General features: G+C 39.5%; 1 protein-coding gene across 37 annotated transcripts in view; it reads right to left on the reverse strand.

The window, feature by feature from the left end:
- Positions 1-20,411, reverse strand: part of cacna1ab (calcium channel, voltage-dependent, P/Q type, alpha 1A subunit, b) — a 123,050-nt gene continuing 102,639 nt past the window's right edge. For 11 of the 37 annotated variants that reach the window (XM_026275450.1, XM_026275445.1, XM_026275437.1 and 8 more), the window contains 9 exons: positions 19,235-19,338; positions 16,287-16,393; positions 15,177-15,318; positions 13,196-13,315; positions 11,213-11,230; positions 10,256-10,291; positions 8,856-9,078; positions 8,463-8,704; positions 1-7,250 (listed from right to left, as the gene is read on the reverse strand). In XM_026275450.1, the coding sequence (XP_026131235.1) occupies positions 6,594-7,250; positions 8,463-8,704; positions 8,856-9,078; positions 10,256-10,291; positions 11,213-11,230; positions 13,196-13,315; positions 15,177-15,318; positions 16,287-16,393; positions 19,235-19,338 (1,649 nt within the window). In that variant the 3' untranslated portion in view covers positions 1-6,593. The remainder of the gene's footprint in view (positions 7,251-8,462; positions 8,705-8,855; positions 9,079-10,255; positions 10,292-11,212; positions 11,231-13,195; positions 13,316-15,176; positions 15,319-16,286; positions 16,394-19,234; positions 19,339-20,411) is intronic. The other 26 variants (XM_026275434.1, XM_026275435.1, XM_026275431.1 and 23 more) reach the window with 12 other exon arrangements.

The raw sequence follows: 20,411 nt of genomic DNA on the forward strand, positions 1-20,411 counted from the left end.
TTTAGAATGCATTCTCTCTGGTTTTTATTCAGGTTCTTTAGGAAGAGTTCTGTTCGGAATTACAAAATGCACTGGTAGAAATAGCAGAGAGACAGAGAGACAGAGGAAGAGAGAGAAAAAGGGGGATTTTTCATAGCCAGAATAAATGTGTAACATCACCAGTTTCAGGCAGCCTCTTTCACAGCTCAACATCAGCAAAAGGGTTTTTGATTTCTTCTTAAATCAGAGTGATGTGCAGTCTGTCATACTGAGAGTCACTGGGTATCTTTTCACTTTTTTTTCTTTTTTAACTCATTTCCACAGCATGTTGTGTGCTCACCTTACCTACAATTCTCAGAGAACAGTTGGCAATAGAAACAAACAAACATTCTTTGAGTTTTATCATGTCTCTTGTATTATTTTATTTTTTTCCCTTTTTTGTCTTTTTCATTTTTTAAAATAGAAGAAAAAAGGAACACATTGCTCATAAAAACATCTAACTATATTTATATATTTATACATATATATACTCTTTTTCTGTATATTTCTTTTTAAATTGTATAATTCCTGAAGTTGACTTGTTAACCCACATAGTGGCATGCACATTGCACATGCAAATCAGTAATTAAATACCTCTCTTTATCATGGCCTTTTTTTTCTTTTTAAACTTCCTCTTTTGCTTCTAAATGGTTCAGGTCAATAGTAATATGGATGGCGGGTGGGATATGGGTGATTAATGAGAGATGGGACGGGTCTGTGGGTGTCACGGTGACAGTGGCTGTGCGCTCACAGGAACTTCCCCTCACACTCGCACATTCACACCACACGCTTCAACACACACGAGCACTCCTGCTGACCGGGCAAAAAACACACTTCCTGTCTTGTGATCTGCTTACTATTAGAGAACCGCAACATTCATTTCCCATAAAAAAGAAATCTGTTCATTTCTCTGATTTAATGCTATATTTTTTTATTACATTTTTTTGAGAGCAAAGCATCTATTCTGGCATTGGTGCACTTAAAAAGGAAAATTATGTAATTGATTACTCTCTCAGTGATTTTCTTTAATTTGCAGAACACAAAATAAGATATTTTAAGAGAAAAACAACATCTTGTACCCCCACTGACGTTCATTGTACAGACTAAAAATATTGAATCCTTCAAAAAAATTTACATTCTTCACTTTTGTGTGAACTACTCCTTTAATTGTGTATAATTATGATCTATGTTTTAATGTTACAATTCATACATTTATATGAAAATATGATTTCTTACGTATTAGTTATCAATATAATCTCAATATAGATTCTACTTGAATAAAGAGACCATGACATGCATAAAGAATGAGAGGAAATGAAACATAGGAAAATGACGATGTTGAAGAAAGAGGATGAACACAGACTGTTGCAGGAAGTTTATGAATGAGATATACAAGAGTTACAGAAGAGAAAGAGATTGATAGACCCAACAAAACAAGTTAGATAGACATGGATAGACAGTCGAGGTACAAACATGATGACCCTCTTCGCTTTCGCGATGGCTTCGCATCTACGGTTGATGGGAAACTGTTCATTTAAGGCACTATAAAACGAATTGCCTTCAAATTAGCTCGCAGACACACGCGCACACACTCGCAGACGACTGTCCCACTGTCACATGGATGAACCCAACCCTCCGATCTTCTGGAATAGTGGTGATGGATTCATATCCGATCTTGGATTTGGACCAGATGAGGGTGATAATGAAGTATGCCATGGTAAATGCTGAGCATAAATGCATTGGCAAACCCAGCACTAAATTACCCAAGGTGCACAATATCATTTGACAAGATGTTTTGTTTTTTGGCATGCACATTGCCTGTGCTGGCCACAGCTGTGCCTCAAGTTCTTTCTCTCATACATACAGGGAAGAAAAACTACATTACCCATCACCCCCTCCCTTTTCTCCAGTTCCCCCACACGTTAGCATGCACACACATGTAGTTCTGTTCTGTACAAAGGGAGACCACAGGAAGTGGTGTAGCTACATAGAGGGTTACTTGTTTTGGCAGCACTCAACCATTGAAGGAAAGCCCTTATTTTGTATGAAACAGAAAGAAAATACAGCTTTGTTCTACAAGGACGATACGAAACAAACAACACATGCTCAAATGCAAGTGTGTTGTGTATCTAAGATGATTCTCTTGTGTGTTGAAAACTGAAAATGGCTTCGGTTGGGACAGAAAATGAAGATGCGAGTTGAAAACAAAGCAATAAAGGCATTGACACTGAGAGCAAAAGAGGGTCAAAACTAAACTGATGAACAAGCAGAGCCAAAGAAAGATGCACCGGTCATAATTATATTTGTAAACTCTTAAAGGGACAGTGCACCCAAACAAAGAAAATTCTTGATATCATTCACCCTCATTTTATCTAAAGCAAGATGACTTCATTTCTTGTGTGTTAAATTTTGAATCTACTTCTGTGCTATATTTAAACTCCCCATGAATGAATGGAATACTGCCATGTTTATAATAAATGATTTATCCATGCACATCATTTTTTAATTCATGTGCCCAATCAATTCTTGATTGGAAAAACATGCATTTTTTTTTTTCACTTCAATATGTTTTATTTGCATATGCATCACAATAGAAAATAAAAAGTAATTGCAATTTACTCCTAATGCCAAATTTAAGCCTTTCTAGGATCTTTCTAATTTGTTAATGAATCATTCTGACAGGTTCTGTCAATCGGTTCAACCAATTTCTAAAATCTTTAGTTAATAACTTGTATTTCAGTCCGTTTTTCACACAAACATTTTGTATGATTTATAAAACTTGGAATATATTCACATTGACTACTTATATGGAACTTTTGTTACCTTTTTGAAGTTTAAAAGCCTCCATTCTTACTCATTTTAACTGCTCTGAAAAAAAGCAACAGTAATCCTTGAACATCTCTCTTTTTCTGTTCTAAAGAAGAAAGTTTGTAAATGGTTTGGAATGAGATGAAGGTGAGTAAATGATGACAGAATTCTCTTTCTTTGGGTGAACTGTTCCATAAAAAACCACAACCTTCTGCTATCTCTGAATAAAAATCTAATTGAATTAATAATCTATCAATCCACATCTTGAGCTAAAATGGAGCAAATTTCCTGCATTTCAAGTGTTTTCGGCAAAGAAATACAAGACCAAGAGAACTTCTAAATGGGCATATAATTATTAACCATGCAAAAGGTCTAGCTAACATTCATGCCTGACAAAAACAAGCCTTTCTGTCCTTTTGCTAAAGACCTGAGAAGTAGAACAATCCCTCCGATGTTCGATGCAACTCTATGAACGAGCAGGGTGAGACAAATCAAAAAATGGCTGCCATCCACTTGAGGAAGCATTGCTAAGAGAGACAGAGATCCTAGATGGACACCCTGACAGAACTTGGTTGTCATTTCCCTTAATTACTCTCAGAGTAACTCAGCATATAACCGTGCCTCCCTGTCTTTAAAAAGCCCAGCAGACAGCGCAGACATGGGGACTTGTTAAGGCGTAGTGTGAGTCCATCACATTAAGAGAGAGATAGAGGGGAGAGGGAAGAGAGGCAGGGGAAGGGTTAGTGTGCGACACTAGAACAGAAGGCACTGTGGCTCTGCAGGTTCATCTAGACCCATGGCCATCAAACCAGGGGCTAACTGGGGGCCAGCTGTAGATAAATGTGGGCCAAACATCAACAAACACCCAGAAAACAGTGGTTTCCTCCCTAAAAGTCTTGAATATGGGTTGGAAAGGAGAAGGGATCACATGAAATGACACTATTTGTATTTTTTAGGAAAACAAGTACTGTGGATTCCATGACTCTGGGACAGAATGAAGATAAGAAAATTGAGAAAATACAGAACCGCCCAACTGACTTCAAGATTAGACGAATGTGATGAGCTATTCTGAAATAAGTGAGTGCTTATGTTGAAAACCTATTGAATCCTTTTCGGCTTCATAATGTATGCCATTTTTTGCATCTTTCCCATAAAGAAAGATCAGAAATGAGATCTCTTTAACATCTCAATACTTACTCCTAGAGAGAAAATTGAGACTTTTAGTCTTTTTCTAATGAGAAAAAGATCTCACACGTCTCCTTTAGAATTTCAAAAACACTCTGCGATTTGCTAAACACCAAGTCTGCAATCAAAAGTCAAAGATATGCTACCCACTATCGTTTTATAGATATATATTCGTAACGCATCTCAACAAATATTTTTTTGTTTTTTTGAAGGATTTAGGAGAATAAAATTGTCTGGAGGGGAAAGCCTGTTGGAATGCAGGGATTTCATAAACATTTGACTTTTCTGATGTTTTGAGATGGTCCGATAGGTGGGGGTCAGCTGGACGGGTTCAGTGACAGTAGGGGAGGCACCTCTACACCCCTGTGAGATATATGTTTGGCTGTATCATTGTATCCTGAGCAGAAGGAGGGGGGTCTCAGATTGAGCAGGCAGCCAAAGACATAACAAGCTGCCCGTGGCAGGGAACAGGAAGGCAGGGTGGAAGAATTGTTTCCAGTTACGTCATCAAAGACTACCCAGGTCAAAACTCTCAAAAAACTCCTGTCGGAAAAAAAACCTGCTTTGTCACCTATCGGGGGACAGTTCTGCAAAATCTAAAGTTCTTTAAGTGCCCTCTGGCGACCGTATTTTCATAAGGGATTGTTTGTCCATAGTCTAGCCTGGTTTAAGCTGCGCAACAGCACCACAACATGGACAAAGAGTAAACAACAACATTCATCACCCAAAATACTAACTTGCATTAAGTCTACATTAGCTGTGAAATAATTCAAGGGGTTAAAAACTGACCCTCTATAAAACGGTTTCATCAGATCACACTGTTGTGTGACCATCTTTTTCTGTCAAGAAATAAATATGGAATGGACCCTGAATTTGTCTGAAAAACTCTGACACAAAAACTGCCCGAGGGTATCCTGAATGCCCCAACTCTCTCTTTTAAAACATTCTTGAGCTCTGACCCAAACGATTCACTACAGATAGGAATATTCTACTCAGCTGAGGTCACAAGTACGTAAACTTCAGGATGCTATCAGGAGCGCATCCTTATAGACTCCAATTTGTGGTGAACGGAACCGAAAATAAGGTTCGAAACAAGATGGCCACAACAGACAAAATTCGCGAAAACAAGACAACAGTCACATGATCACCTCTATCTTCATCAGCATCACCGTTATCTTCATCAATTGCATTAAGATAGTTTTCATCATTAAAAGACTATTGTTATTGACAATAGCAAATGAAGCCTTTAGAAAGGAAAATGTCTCTCACCCCGTTTCTCTCTCTGTTCGCAGCCATGGCCGACAGAGCCGTAATGAGGGAGATTTCACCATTCAGGCTCGTTTTAGTGCAATCCAAAGTAATAATAAACAGTGCAGAACATCATCTGGGATCCTCAGATGGATATAACATAGAAAAAAACCCTCAGGTCTGTCTCGCTATTTAGAAAGGTCTGCTGTAGCGTCTATCTATAAACTCCATCAGCACGTAAAGATCTGTAGACATGGCAAGAGCAACAGGGAGAAAACGAGAGAAAGAACTTCCAACTGAATGGAAAAAAGAGAGCTATCACCCCCCTTCCCACAGTAAATCTTCTGTCTGATATATATATTTATATATATTTATATATATATTTTTTTTAAATCAATCATGCAAGTTTCCATCAGATTTTAGTCCAAAAATATCAAAGAAAGCTGAGCAAATGCAACAGAATAACCAAGCTCCAAATGTTCGAAAAGAAGTAATCAATTGAAGACATTCTGAAGAGGTAATAGTCTTTCCGTCCCATCCTCATCTGCCGTTTCGTTCTTTTTCCACGGCCTTTTCCTTGTCAGGACCATGTAGCAGTTTGTGGGTGGGGTTTCGGTGTGCCACACCCACCCGCCTCCTCACCTGCACTGGGTCCTTTCATATACCACGCCTCTTTGATTAACCCCTCCCCCAAGTGATGAAGTCACTCAGCATCTTGAGTTGGTAACAGTAAACGCAGATGATAAAACTCATCGATATCGGCCAGCACATGGGGCTGGTTTTGCAGTAGGTAGAGCTCTCGTTCACAAGAACACTTGCTTTTTCCTTTAACAATGTTTTTTCTTCCCTTTTTATTTTTTGGGTCTTTTCAAGAGGCATAGATGTGAGGGGGAAAATGGGTTCTGGCTTCTTTTTCACAATTCTTTTTTTTTTCTTCTTTTTTGTTTTTGTTTTGATTGAAAGAGAATGTTGCTTCTCATTTTTTCCATCGGGCAAGAAGCATTCGGTCTTTCTTAGTTTGAAGTGGAGCATTTAAACACAACGACTCTGATCTTTAAAAGTTCAGTCCATCTAAACGCAACCACCCCAATTCTCGCTCATACGCTCCCATTCCCTTGCGTGCTTAGCAGCATGGGAAACGTAGTCCAGAGAGCAGGAGAAAGCTTTAGAGAGAGAGGGAGTAGGGGAGCTGTATGTGCTGCTCCAAGGCTCAGAGTCTCACAATGGGGCATTCGCCCTGTTTGCGTTTCCCCTTCCACCCCCTCTCTCCCTGCTGCAGTGCATAAACATCTTGGTATAAATTGAATGGTGCCCCCTCCTGGTCACCCTGCACACTAACACCAATCATCCTCGTCCGTCTCGCTATACTGTTCGTGCAACCCCTTCCGGGGCCCACGGCCATGGGGCGGCCGGTGTGGGCCTGGGTGGGGGTCGCGCCGGTGCGGGGAGGGCGAGGAGGAACGGTAGCCATTAGGCATACGACGTGGGTGCAGGGGAGGCCCTTGACGAGCAGTTCTTGGTGATCTGGGATGCGGGAGTGGATGAGGGTGGGGGTTTCCCTGTGTTAGACTCTGCTCATAGGCAGGCGGCTCATGGTGCCGCTCATATTCATAGTCCCGTTCATAGAAAGGTCCGTCGCCCTCCAGGCTGTCAGGCAATGGGCCCCAGCGGCCATGACGTGGGGACCTGGGAGATGCATGCCTGGGAGAGCGCGGGGAGGCGTGCCGGGGTGAGCCGTGATGGGGCGAGGCATGGCGGGAGGGTGGATGATGGTAGGGCGGTTCGTGACCCGGTGGAGAGAAGTGTCGCGGGGAAGGGGAACGGAGTCGACCCTGGCCCGGGGAGCCGTATGGAGGCTTGCGGACCGCAGGGGAGTAGGTGACATGAGGGCGTGGTGTAGACGGTGTCTGGGGCAACTGCCGGCGACCACGTCGGGGGGTGCTGGTCCCCGACGTCGAGGGAACGGGGCTTCCGCTCACAGAACTACTGCCCTACATGAAAATTAAAACAAGGCAAATAAAAAAACACCACAAAATTAACGTCAAACAAAAGAGAGTAGCACACACCGGCAAGAGGGGAAGGATGTAGAGGAGGATGAGGAGATAGAGACGTGGGAGAGTAAGTGAGAAAAAGAGAGAGAGAGAGAAAAGTGTGGAAACAACAACATCAATAAAACCAGAAAGAAACAAACCGGTAATGAGGCAAAACAGCAGACACAGAGAAGCCACAAGTCACATCGAGAAAAATGGACAGAAACCACAGTGATAAAAGAAGATAAACAAAAGAATAACACAAAAAAAAGAGAAACTGATTTCAGTAAGCAGTCATGATAAGGTCACAGGTGTGCATATGCTGTCTGGTTTCAGTCGACCCACACCTGTGTGCTCAAGATCCCTTTCATCCCTCAGGCTCCGCATTGCAGGTTACTGTAAAACCAAGGACTTACGCACATAAAAAGCTGAGCTGAATGAAGTGAATAAAGGAAGGCTTCAAAATGATGCTACTTCATGAAATTTGCTATTTTCCTTCACCTTTTAATAAAAATAATGGTCATGCCAATTGATAATGAATTCCACAGTATTTAAAATACTTGATATTTTATATATTTGTTTAATGGCATCTTCTCAATAAGTACTAAGAATAAAGACTAATATCACTGGTATCAGTATTGATACTGATGGCTCTAATTTATTATTTTTACATTATTTATTACATAAGCCAATTATAAATAATCTCCACCTTTTATATAGTTTGAATGTTGATGTTTCTGCATCTGTCAGTACTCAAACTTTTTAAATGTTATTTCTACCATTAAAAATGTATGAACTTATTGCAACGTGCAAAGTTATTGTTACCGAAGAACAGGGCAGTGCAAACTATAGTGGACCTGACAGCAAATCTGAAACTCATAAGTGATGTTGCTTATATTATATGTGATAAAATTAGAAACAGAAGCTATAATAATAACAAACAATTTTTCAAGCAGCAAATAATAGCCAGAGGAAAGGTGGGAAACATTTGGATAAATCACACTCTTACAGAGCAAGAATCATTGATTAAAATGTATTAACAAGTGTAGATCAGAGAACAAAAAACATTTAATCTGACATGACCCCTTTATGTACTATTGTGAGTTACTTCCAAAAATAATGTTACATTTGTTCATAAAATAAAAGTGGTATTTCAGTGAATGTGTGCCCCACCTGTCTATGCCCTCTCCCCTCACTCGGTGAGCGGGACCAGTGGCGATCAGTTCTGTCGTGAGGATGACGGTGGTAGTCGCGCTCATGACCGTACTGCTCTTTATCCACCGAGCTACTGTGGTGGTGATGATGATGATGGTGGTGGTGGTGGCGACGGTCTTTTGCTCGACCCCTTTCTCGTTCTCTCTCTTTAGTCGGAAGGTCACCTGATTGTGTAGTGGTGCTGAGATCTGTGCCCAGACCTGTTAAAGCCAACACAGAAATGAGATGAGATACACACTTTTAGACCAAGTGAGTAACCATGTCATGAACATTGGGGTGGGGGGTGGGGGGGCCAACATTCATCAACATTCATATATACAGTATATATATATTTTTTTTTCCAAGTGTGACCTGTGTCTGCATCTGTATAGCGAGCAAGAGATCTCTCTGAGGTGCGGTGACTGCGGTCTCTCTCCCGGTCTCGATCCCGTTCTCTTCTTCGTGGACCGTGTCGGTGACCCTCTTCTGACACCACCCGTTCCAGAGAGTAATCGTCCAGTCGCACACCTCGTCCTGAACGTCCGTGAACCAGTGAAGATGTAGAACGGCGCATTGGACTTGTGTCTGTGATGGTCTGCAGAGAAAGAAACAAGGTAGGAAGAAAGAAGGTAGAAAAAGAGTGGGAAAGGAAAGAAGTTTACATTGATATGTTTTCACAGAGCAGCTTGATTATATGCAGTGTTACAAGTGCATATGTGTGCGTGTTTGAGAACATTTGAACGTAATTTGGTTAACACTCAGCCCATTCCGCACCCAGAGAGAAAACCAAGGCACAGGTATATCCGTCATGCTCAATTAAGACAGAGCGAGAAATAGTAATATATAGAGAGATGGATAATTGGTGATTGAGAGAGACAGAGAGAGGCAGAGACAGGCAGACCAACAGACAGAGAGACAGAGAGACAGAGAGACAGAGAGAGAGAGAGACAGACAGACAGACAGACAGACAGACAGACAGACAGACAGACAGACAGATAGACAGATAGATAGATAGATAGATAGATAGATAGATAGATAGATAGATAGATAGATAGATAGATAGATAGATAGATAGATAGATCATGCCTTACATGCACTGCAGTTTTTCTAATTCAGTCGGGACCATTAAATACTCAAGTTTCTCTGCCATAGCTGAGCACACAGAACCCAATCCAGCCAAAAGAAGTTCAGCACATTTGTCCATGCACACATCCGGAGACATGATGGTCAACATGACAATCTATAGCATGTATGGACACACAAAGACATTCTTGGGCACATAATGCTCTTCTGCATCAAAATCACTGAAATATCCCTTTACACTCTTCTTCACTCACACACACAATGCTTTATGCCATGCGCCTGACTGAATCATGCTAACAACACGACCATTACTAGCAGCAGGTTTTCCTTTTTGAAATCCATGCGTCAAGAACTACGAGACAGCGAAAGCTTCCCATGTCCACAGGACCAGAAATATAGAGATAAGACACAGGCCGACACACACACACTCGCACTCACACACACATAGGGATACAGGGCTGCATAAGTGGACAGGAAAAAGGTATATAGAGAGAAAGGTATAGCGACGAACAGAATATACCAAGGGAAAACAGGAAAAGAGGGTGAATAACAAGAAGGATGGCGTGAAATATAGAACAGTGTGACGTCAAGACATAAAGAGAGACAGAGACTCCTAAAACAGACAAAACAAGAGAGGGGGAATGAGGGAGAGCATGGAGAAGAGGCAGAAAGCCAGAGACGGTACATACACTGAGGTTACTTCCTCGCGGCCTGTGTCTCCGTCGCTGTTGAACAGCAGACAGACGGTGCGCAGAACAGGACACACGCATGAGACCACGGGACGATACATACAGAGCACAGCAGAGAAAGTGTGTGAGGAAAAAAAGAGAGGGGAAAATAAAAGAAGAAAATAGGAAATGGAACAAGGAGGAAAGGAAAAGGTGAGTAGGAAATCAAGGGGCACAGAGATATGAAATGAAAATGATGCCAAATTAAATGTGCAACATGACAGAATGGGCAAGAAAGATCACAGGGTTGAGAAATCATCAAAACAAGAAGGAATCGATGAAAAGACATCATGGGAAATCCATGAATAAGGACAGAGACCGAAACAAAAGGAAGCAAAAAACAAAATGGAGAAAGAAAGAAAAAGTAAAACCACAAAATGACAAAGTAAAATAGAGAATATGAATGACAATGAAATAGGGAAATAGGGAAGGGAAATAGGAAACCAGAAAGAGAAAGGAGGAAGGAAGAAAAAAGGGAAAGAGCAAACCATGAGCAAACATTATGGGTAAAACAGAAAAAAAAAGGAAGTCCATAAAAAAAAAAAAAAGAAAAAAAAAAAAAAAGAAATAAAAAGCCAAATTAAAAAAAGAAATTAGGACAAAAAAGGAGAGCACAAAAACAAGTAAAATGGAAAAGAAAAACAAAGAGGAAATGGATGGAAATGGAAATTCCACAGGGAATTATGTGTTAAAACAGAGACAGAAAAAACAAGATTAAAGGAGAGATTAAAAGCAAAGTGGAGAAGACAAAGAAAGAGAAAAATAGTGATCCCCATTTTAATTTAGAGAGAGCACAGAAACACACAGGCATTGACAGGAAGGGGTTGGGGGGAGGAGGAGGAAAAGGAAAAGGAAAGAGAAAAAAGACAAAAATTGAGCAAGTGTAGAGGAAGATAGGAAGCACACTAACACACTTACCGCAGCAGAACGCACACTCTGTGGGGCAGAGCAGTGTTAGACAAGAGTGAGTCACAAGAACAACAACCACATCTATGTTACATCTTTACACCACATGGACAAACACAGATTTGGATCCTCACACTTCCTGGAGTGTACTGTACACACCACACTTCCAACACACAAGTGAACGTATATTGATTCTAGCAGATTCTTACTAGTTTTTGAGGTTCTATGTTTAGCTCACCTTCACACACACTTCAAAACAGAGACACACGACTTCCTCACACTGGTCTTATACACACTCGGACAAATTGCTAAATCCAGACACATCTCCAGAGGAGAGTCAACCAAGAAATCATGGGGGTTATGCCAGGGTGAGAAATGCAGTGTGTATACACATTTATGCATTATAGCATAAAAGCATAATTTCTTCTATGTGATGTGTTGTGGGTGTATGTTTGCGGAATCGAATGTTTTGAGCATGTTACTGCCTCCAGAGGTTGATTTGTGGTAGTGTTTCAAAGGGACCTGGTGAAATATCTCATCAGGTCAAGAGGTCACAGTACATTGGGTATGCAAATCAGTGCATATGTGCATACTTAATTTTGGCCTTTTAATGCATGTAAGGGATGCGTCTTAAAATTAGTCAACAGGTAACTGGCTACTTTCATATATAGGGATCTGTCCGTAGAGGCCCCCTGACTTGTCTGCTCCCCCATGGGTGCGCGTGGATGTGTCTTTGGGGAGGGAGGAGAAATGTCACGCCCATGGACTGTGTGTTTGTTTTCCTCCCCCACATGCTCTGTTTACCATGTGTCCTAGTTTTTCCCTCATGTCTGATTGTGAAATTGATTCCAGGTGTTTCTTGTTAATTTCCTGGTTTGGTTCCCAATTTAAGCCCTGTGTTTTCCTGAGTCCTGCATCATTTCCTGTGCTATTCATGCGTTCCTTCCTTGTGAGTTAGTAAAGACTGTTCATGGTGATCTTCTCCGTTGTCTCCGTGCTCCTAGTTCCTGCACAGTAGCGAACCTGTTTGTTTTTAATATTAATTATAATAAGAAATATTTATTGAGCACCAAATCAGATATTGGAATGATTTCAGAAGGAACACATGACACTGAATTTGGTATAATAGCTGCTGAAAATTCAGCTTTATTATACAAGGAATAAATTACACTTTAAAGTATATAAAAATAAATAACAGCTATTTGCTGATAATTTGCAATAATATTTTACAATATTGCTGTTTAACTATACTTTTGATCACAAACGCAGCCTCAGTTAGCATGAGGGGAATCTCTCAAAAACATAAAAAAACTCCAAACTTCTGAACAGTAATTTTTGTCTTCATTTTAAAATTAGTGATTTTAGTGATTTTATTATTGATTTATAGTAAAAATGTGATTTATTATTAAATTTTTATGTTACAATTAGTTAGGCTGTAAAACTTTAATGGAATACTTATACAATCAATTAGTTGATAATTCCATTAAAAAAAAAAAAAAAAATCTTTAACTAATTATTTAGGCCTGGAACTATACATTTTGTAATAATGCACATGCTGTTTTCTGTTACTTCTGTCACTACCTCAAAACCAACTCTGGCAGCAGCACACTCCAGACACACCAAGGTTTTCTTGAAATTGAGCTAGGGTGTTATGATGATGCACTGAACCAACTCTCTCTCTCTCTCTCTCTCTCTCTCTCTCTCTCTCTCACACACACATGCACGCACACACACACACACACACACACACACATTCAGACAGCCATGCATGTAAGTGAAGGTCAGGGTGGGAGCCACTTATCCATGTGCCCTTTGACTTTTGACAAGGACATGCTAGCATTTATTGGCTTGTTAGCATGACAGCATCCCCCAACTGAAGCTGTCAAAGGCTGTTAGCTGGATAACTGACTGAGAACGGATATTGGAAATGGATAACAGATAAAAGTGAAAAGACCAGATGGGTGAAGGGATGGATGAAAGGATGAAGGTGCTCACTTGGTTGTCTGCTGAGAGGCGTGGCATGGAGATGGTCCGCCCATGCCCTTCCATTGGGTGATAGGGCTCAGTGTCCGAGTAACCGTCCCCAACAGGCCCAATCTCTCTCATTTCTACCGTCTGCAAAACAGAGCAACAGCATGTGGGCCGGGCTGATGCCTGCTTCACCGGCCTACAGCTCTGTCGGGTGTGATAAACCAGTAAACCAGAGGGCAATGTTTTGCACAAAAGTGCAGTTGAACTGAAGATTAGATTAACTAGAGCTAGTCATTAGCCATTCCAAATTATGCATATCACTAACAGAGTGGAATAAAAGAACCGATGCACTCTAGTCTCTGACTATCAGCCCACATCAAAACTTATTCCGGCAAAGAAACCAGAGAAGACAGGAAGGGGCTATCTTTTCTTTTGTATATAATGTTTAAAGACGAGTAAATATGAACATTTGCGTTACATTTACATTACATGTACTACTAATCATCCCAAATAAAATGTAGAAGCCATTTTTGAGCTACTTCAAATTCAGGTTTGTTTACTTGCGATATGTTCGTAAAAAAAAAAAAAAGAAAAAAAAAAGAGGAAGCTGTTGTTCTTCCTTAAATATATTAGATATTTGTCTTTACCAATCCAAAATCCCAAATTAAATATGAAAAAATCCTACAAAAAAAAAAATTAATAAATAAGAAAAATCTTTAAATTATGCAATTTTTATGTGTACTTTTAGGTTTTTGCTTTGTAAATAATGGAAAACGTAGGGAAGAGAGGAAACAAAACACACAGTACTGGTTGGATTGGCTCAAATCACAGCTTTTGTTCACAGATCTCTTGAGCCCCTTTCACACTGCACGTCGGACCCGCAATATTCCCGTAACATTGCCTGGTCGCCTTCTGTGTGAAAGCAACCACGTCCCGGAATTGATTACCGAATCGAACCCGGGTCGGGGACATAGTAACATTGCGGTAATCGATCCGGAACGAGCGCTGTGTGAACAAAAGCCAGATCTAATTCGGTATCGAAGTGATGACGCGCGTTATCGCGCGACTTTTTTACCGGCTGTTTTGAAGGAAGATCAACATTCGCGACGAAAACATATGTGCAAACTGTAATGAAGCAGAGATCAGTTAGTTCCTCACTTTCCGCGCTGACACTGAGATCGTTTGCTTGCTTCAGTTAAAGTATAATGTGCCAAGCGTTGTCGACTCGTACATTACACGTCACGCGCTGATGTCACGTGTCGTTACGGGATCTTCAAGGGTTGTGTGTGAAAGCACGCACATATACCGGGTCATCACTGGCAGTGTGAAAGTGCCAAATCTAGCGACCAGGGAACAATTACAGGAACACTTTACCCCTGTATTTGCCGGAATGGCAGTGTGAAAGGGGCTTAGTAGACTGAGATTGCCTACTACGGGTTGAAGTACTTTCCAACATGCTCATTATGCCTAAATCTGTTTATTCAGCATCTCCATAGAATTAGGATGAGTGACTGGTGCAGGGAAACATCAGGGTCAGATGACTGCTGAGCTACAGAGAAGAGTCACACTGAAGGAGAGATGAGAGTCTGGAGGGGGTTTGGTACAGTCCAGCAGACAGTGAGGTAGAGTAGCAGGCAAGCAGTGAAACACCCCTGCAGTCTGGCAGAAGTGTGTGTCTACACAAACGGTCTAAAATGGTCAGTGAAGTTCATCAGAATGATTCATCAGACTGATAAAGAGGTGAGCTACAGACCGAAAGAGACAGAAGAGATAGAACGAGTGATAATATGAATGAGAAGTGTGTCCAAAAGCAGCAAAAAAGGGACGATGGCTGGGAAGATAGTGATAGGCTAAACAGCACACAGTTCAATACCAAAGGCTGAGAGAAGCTGATATAGTCAGGAGAGCTTTGAGGATTTCCAAGCCAAATTTAAATTCAGAACGAAACAAGACAAAATTGCCTTTCTGATCTGAGGGCCTCCGATATTACCTGTGAAGATATTACCTGTGGATTGTGACGGCTGTCGTGGTGGTCATTAGGACACGGTCTGTCAGGGTTCCAGTTTTCTGGAACAGACTTCTGGAACATTTCCTGGGCTCGTGATGTCACCCACGACTGGCTCTCACTCATTCCACCCTCCGGAGGCCTGGACCAGAGAAAGATGTTGGCTGGCTAATTCGTTACTCACTCACACATGCACTTACAGAAATGCAGTTTTGTATCTACAAAAAGCCTTTTGCAGACAAAAATAGTACAGAAAAAAACTATTCCAAATATATATATGTGTATAAACATCAGAATTAACACAAAAGCAGATAGACGTATATCGAAGAATCGAAACAATGTGAGTAGAGCGACAGCTGAGAGACGAGAAAAAAAAAGATCAGAAGTGTGGCCTATAAGAAGAAGAAGAAAGACAACAATTAAAGCAAAGCTAAGCAGTGAAAGAAAAGACAGAGCACCAGTTCAAAGAGGTGAATCTCATAAAACCTTTCAGGTTCAGGTAATATTTTACCTGAACAAATTATTTTTATTTAAATTGTAACATTTTTATACAGTAATTCATGGCAGTATTTGTTATGCTGTATGTAATTCAGTAAAATTTAATTAATTTAACTTAATGTTTGTTAATAAAAATATTTGTATTTCAGTATTTTCCCTTACTGCAATACAATTGTTAATTTTATATTTTTGTTTTAAATTAATTCATTTTATTAATGCAACAAACAACATTTTATTATTTAATTTTGCTTTTGGGAAGAAATATGGACCTGGATATGTTTTCATGAGACTCACTCAGAAAGATTGAATTTAAAGCGGTAACACTTTTCAATAAGGTTTATTAGACCATAATAATTAATGCAGTGACTAATGTTAACTAAGGATTAGCCACACATTTGTTACATTATTTATTCATCTTTAATAAAAGTACAACTGTTCATAGTAAGTTCATGTTAGTTCAGGTCCATTAATTAACATTAAGAGATCAAACATTGTATTTTAATAATGTATTCGTAAATGCTGCAGTAAATATGAACTTAGATTAATAAATGACTTACAAGTATTTTTCATTCATATGACTTGTGTAGAAAGACTATTCAAGATGCTACTCACAGGCTGTTGACAGGTTCCTGTGGCAACTCGGGGAAACCGTTCACCCCCTGTCCCCCTTCCTGGTTCGGGGATGGCTCCATGCGCTGAAACATTAATGGCGTTCGGTTCTGTGTGAGATACGAACATGGCCTACAGCTGGGATCAGACACACTTATGGGATATGGGGTAACACACACAAACCACTGTGCATTCCACAGGTGGTGGGGTACCAGACAGCAGAGGTCCCCCAGAGGGCATCATGGGAAATGGAGTCCTCCAGTGCCCTCACCAACCTGAATGGAGTCCTCCATTGGGGCTGTGCTGTCTAGGTAGGTGCCGATGGCTCAAGACATTTCCATTCAACCCACCGGAAGACATGGGTGGTTGTAACAATTTGGGCGTGCTACAGTAAAGATCTGAGGTTCATACTTGCAGAACAACATGTTCTGAGTTGGTGAAACTTAAACTATGAACACTAGAAATCTCAGAGACCGTGGTAGCCCAAAGGTTACACCAAGAACCTCCCCTCAACATCCATTAATGAACATATTTGGCTAGACAAAAGGTGTCCACACGGAGGCAGAAAAGATTCCATGTTAGTGACAACCTCACCAATCAACAAATGAAGAAAGACAAGACAAAACAGAGAAAATTACACACACACCAAAAAGAACAAGGGGTTGGCAGTGGATCCAATATGCCAAAAAGAATGGAAACAAGAAGGAAAGATCAAAAAGAATTAGTTAAAATGCAAACAAGTTGACAGACATAGATATACAGACATCAGACATGGTTATAGAGAGTGAGACAGCCACAAAAGTGAAGCTGATGTTGAGAGGACGTTATTGAGGTACAGATGCAGTCAAGTGAAGTACAACAGGTAAAGAGACAGACAGGGAATCAGGTGAGGCAAGACATAAACATATATTTAGACCATTCCCTGATGACGGCAGAGTGTCCACGCTCTTTGTGGTAGGCTGCAACTATTACTAAATTGAAAATGCAGGCAGAAACTATGGACACTGTGCTTGTACAGGATGGGAACGTTTCAAGGGAAGGGGACAGGAGTGACACTGACAAAAGGCCATGTTGTATCATTCATAATTGCATATACCCTGCAAAACTACAGTGTTAAGCATGCTCTAACTCAGTAAATAAAATGTGAAATGATCTTGTATATACAGTAATCAGTGTTTTTGTTACCATGCCATAAAAGCACTAAAGGTTTGCATGTACATCTTTTTAATCATAGTGCTCCATGTGGGAAGTGACATACACTACTGTTTGAAAGTTTGGGACTGATAAGATAAAAAATATATTTATTGTTATTCAACAAGAATGCATTATATAGATCGAAAGTATCATTTAAAGTATAAAAACATTTAAAAAGCTACAAAAAAATATCTGAAAAAATGTATTCTCCAAATTATCCTAAAAAGATGCATCACAGTTTCCACAAAAATATTAAGCACCAAAACTGTTTTCAACATTGATAATAATAGTAAATAGGGCCGGGACTCGATTAAAAAATTTAATCTAATTAATTAGAGGCTTTGTAATTAATTAATCGAAATTAATCGCATTTTAATCACATATAAATATTTGATCTGAGAACAGTGCAAAGTAATTTTTTTCACATGGATTTATAGTATACCATTGAATAATGACTGAATACATAAGCTTAATCAACAAAATATTGTTTATTTTTGTTCAACCAAGTCTAGCAGACCAGTGCAATTTTTGCCATGAAGTGTAGCAATAGCATATTTAGAAACAATTTAGAAATAGTACATTTCAGAAATTCAGGAAGCTTATAGGTGCTGGAACCTTCTGTAAAGTGTTTTTTAAGTAATACACAATACTGTCAATTACATTCAGAACATTGGAAACCCTGACTATTAGAAAACATCTCTCTGTTGCTTCAGAGGCCATAACATACTAAGTCCAACTCTCCATAACCTTGGCCAAAACAATAAAGAGTTCAACATAAACTGCCAGTTGCACCAACAAAATAATACATAGTTCAACATAAAGTGTAAAGTCCACACTAGCTGCTATATGTTTTGCGTTGAGGTGATACCTGAGGTTCGATAATGTGCTGCAGTGATATGCAAACGCTAGTTGGTGCTTCAGTATAATCGGTCCGCCGAAACTCATTCAGTGAGAAACGTTCCGCGGTGCAAAAATAAGTTATTAAAAATGCGGTAAATTTTTTTCTGTAACTAATTAATCTTAATTAACGCGTTATTTTTGTGTTATTAATTAATCTCAATTAACGTGTTAAAGTCCCGGCCCTAATAGTAAAAAATTTTTAGAGCACCAAATCAGCATATTTGATTGATTTCTGAAGGATCCTGTGATACCCAAAACTGAAATAATGGCTGCTGAAAATTCAGCTTTAGCCTCAGATGAATGAATTGCATTTTAAAATATACTGAAAAAGAAAACAGATGTAATAATATTTCACAATACCACTGTGTAACTGCATTTTAAATCAAATGAATGCAGCCTTTGTGGGCATAAGAAAAATAACAGAAAAAAATCTTTTAACAGCAGTGTACATATCTAATAAGGGATCATTTCATTTTAAAACAGTGAAAGAGACATTGGCTGCATCTGAAACTACAGTCAGCTGCATGTTTAACTGCTTATATATGTACTGTAGAGTCTGGTTTTCAACAAAGTATTTTAATGCATATTTTGGGATATCTCATAATAAATACTAACAAAGCACTGATATTTGAATAAAAAAGGCATAAATATGAATATAAAAAAATGCAATGATTACTTTTAGAAATTAAAATTCTAATCATAGGATAAAATTTATAAATAGCTACATTTCAGACACAGCCAACAAGTGTGAATTTATAGCCATGTGGACAGGCACAAATCACTGGTGTTACTAGTGTTGACTGGCAAAGCTAGAGAGCAAACTTGGTATTTGTTTGTTTGTTTGTTTGAATTGGTACCTGCTCGTCACGAAGCACCTGCAGCTTTTTGGCCTTGCTCTGCCGGTAGTACTCCATGATCATCATGGCGGCGTAGATCTTGCCCACTGTCAGGTCTGTTGCTGCTGAGAATATGAAAAAGTTACCCTGCACAATTAGACCGGGGTGGAATGGGACCCTGAGCCGAGAGGGGAATGGGAGTTGGAGACAAGACATGCCACAAATACAAAGGTCTAGTCTCTCAGACTCAGACAAAACTCAGTCATGACCTCACAAGAAACTTCAACGGCAATAAACCAACAGAAGTTCATCACAGGCCAGAATGAGTCTTAATCTGGGACTGAGAAACTAGACAGGTAAACAACTAATTACAAGACAAATTTCACAAATACAGCTGCCCCAAAATATTGATTTAGGCTCTTATACAAGTATGAATGTCATTGCATAGACAACAAATTACCACATGCATTTGATTTTGCTTAGGCATATTTACAGTGATATTTTACCAACTTTTGTTAACTTGTTGTAAAATATTTTGCTATCTTTAAAATAAATACCACCTGATGTGCTGTAACCAAATGCAATAACATTCAAAACATTTCAGTATGGCTTAAGAGCCCAAATACTTTCTGGTGCAACTGTATATACTTCAACACAGAAACACACAATACACATTTTACACAATAGACACTAAAAGTACACCAACAAATACAAAACACCACAGAGCTAATAGTCTTTTCACAGTCAGATCCTCATTAATTAAAGATGCTCTTATTTTTCTCAGGGACCTTTAATAGCTTCATATTTCTAGCCTGTTTTTCATTCCTACAGGGACTCAAGAGCCATTTCACTATGAATACATACGGTGAATGAGGCAAGAATAACAGAATGCAAGGATTACACTTTTGTGAGGAGCTCAAATTTTCCATCAAAGCTCTGCGGCATCCAGAGTTTGAATGAGACATACAACATATAAATTAGAAAAATGTTGAGCTGCCAAAAATGACAAAGATATCCCTTCACATTAAGCACTTTCTTGTTAGATTTCATAGTAAAATGGCATGAAACCCCTAGGGACTGACAGTAAACCTTAGAAATAACTCTAAAGCATGCTGAAATTTCTAAATGAAAAAGAAACATGCTAAAGAAAAGAACACAAAAGTATTTTTTATAGATACCATAGACAGATTTAAATGCA

The sequence above is a fragment of the Carassius auratus genome, chromosome 11, assembly GCF_003368295.1.
Source record: "Carassius auratus strain Wakin chromosome 11, ASM336829v1, whole genome shotgun sequence".
Taxonomy (NCBI): Eukaryota; Metazoa; Chordata; class Actinopteri; order Cypriniformes; family Cyprinidae; genus Carassius; species Carassius auratus.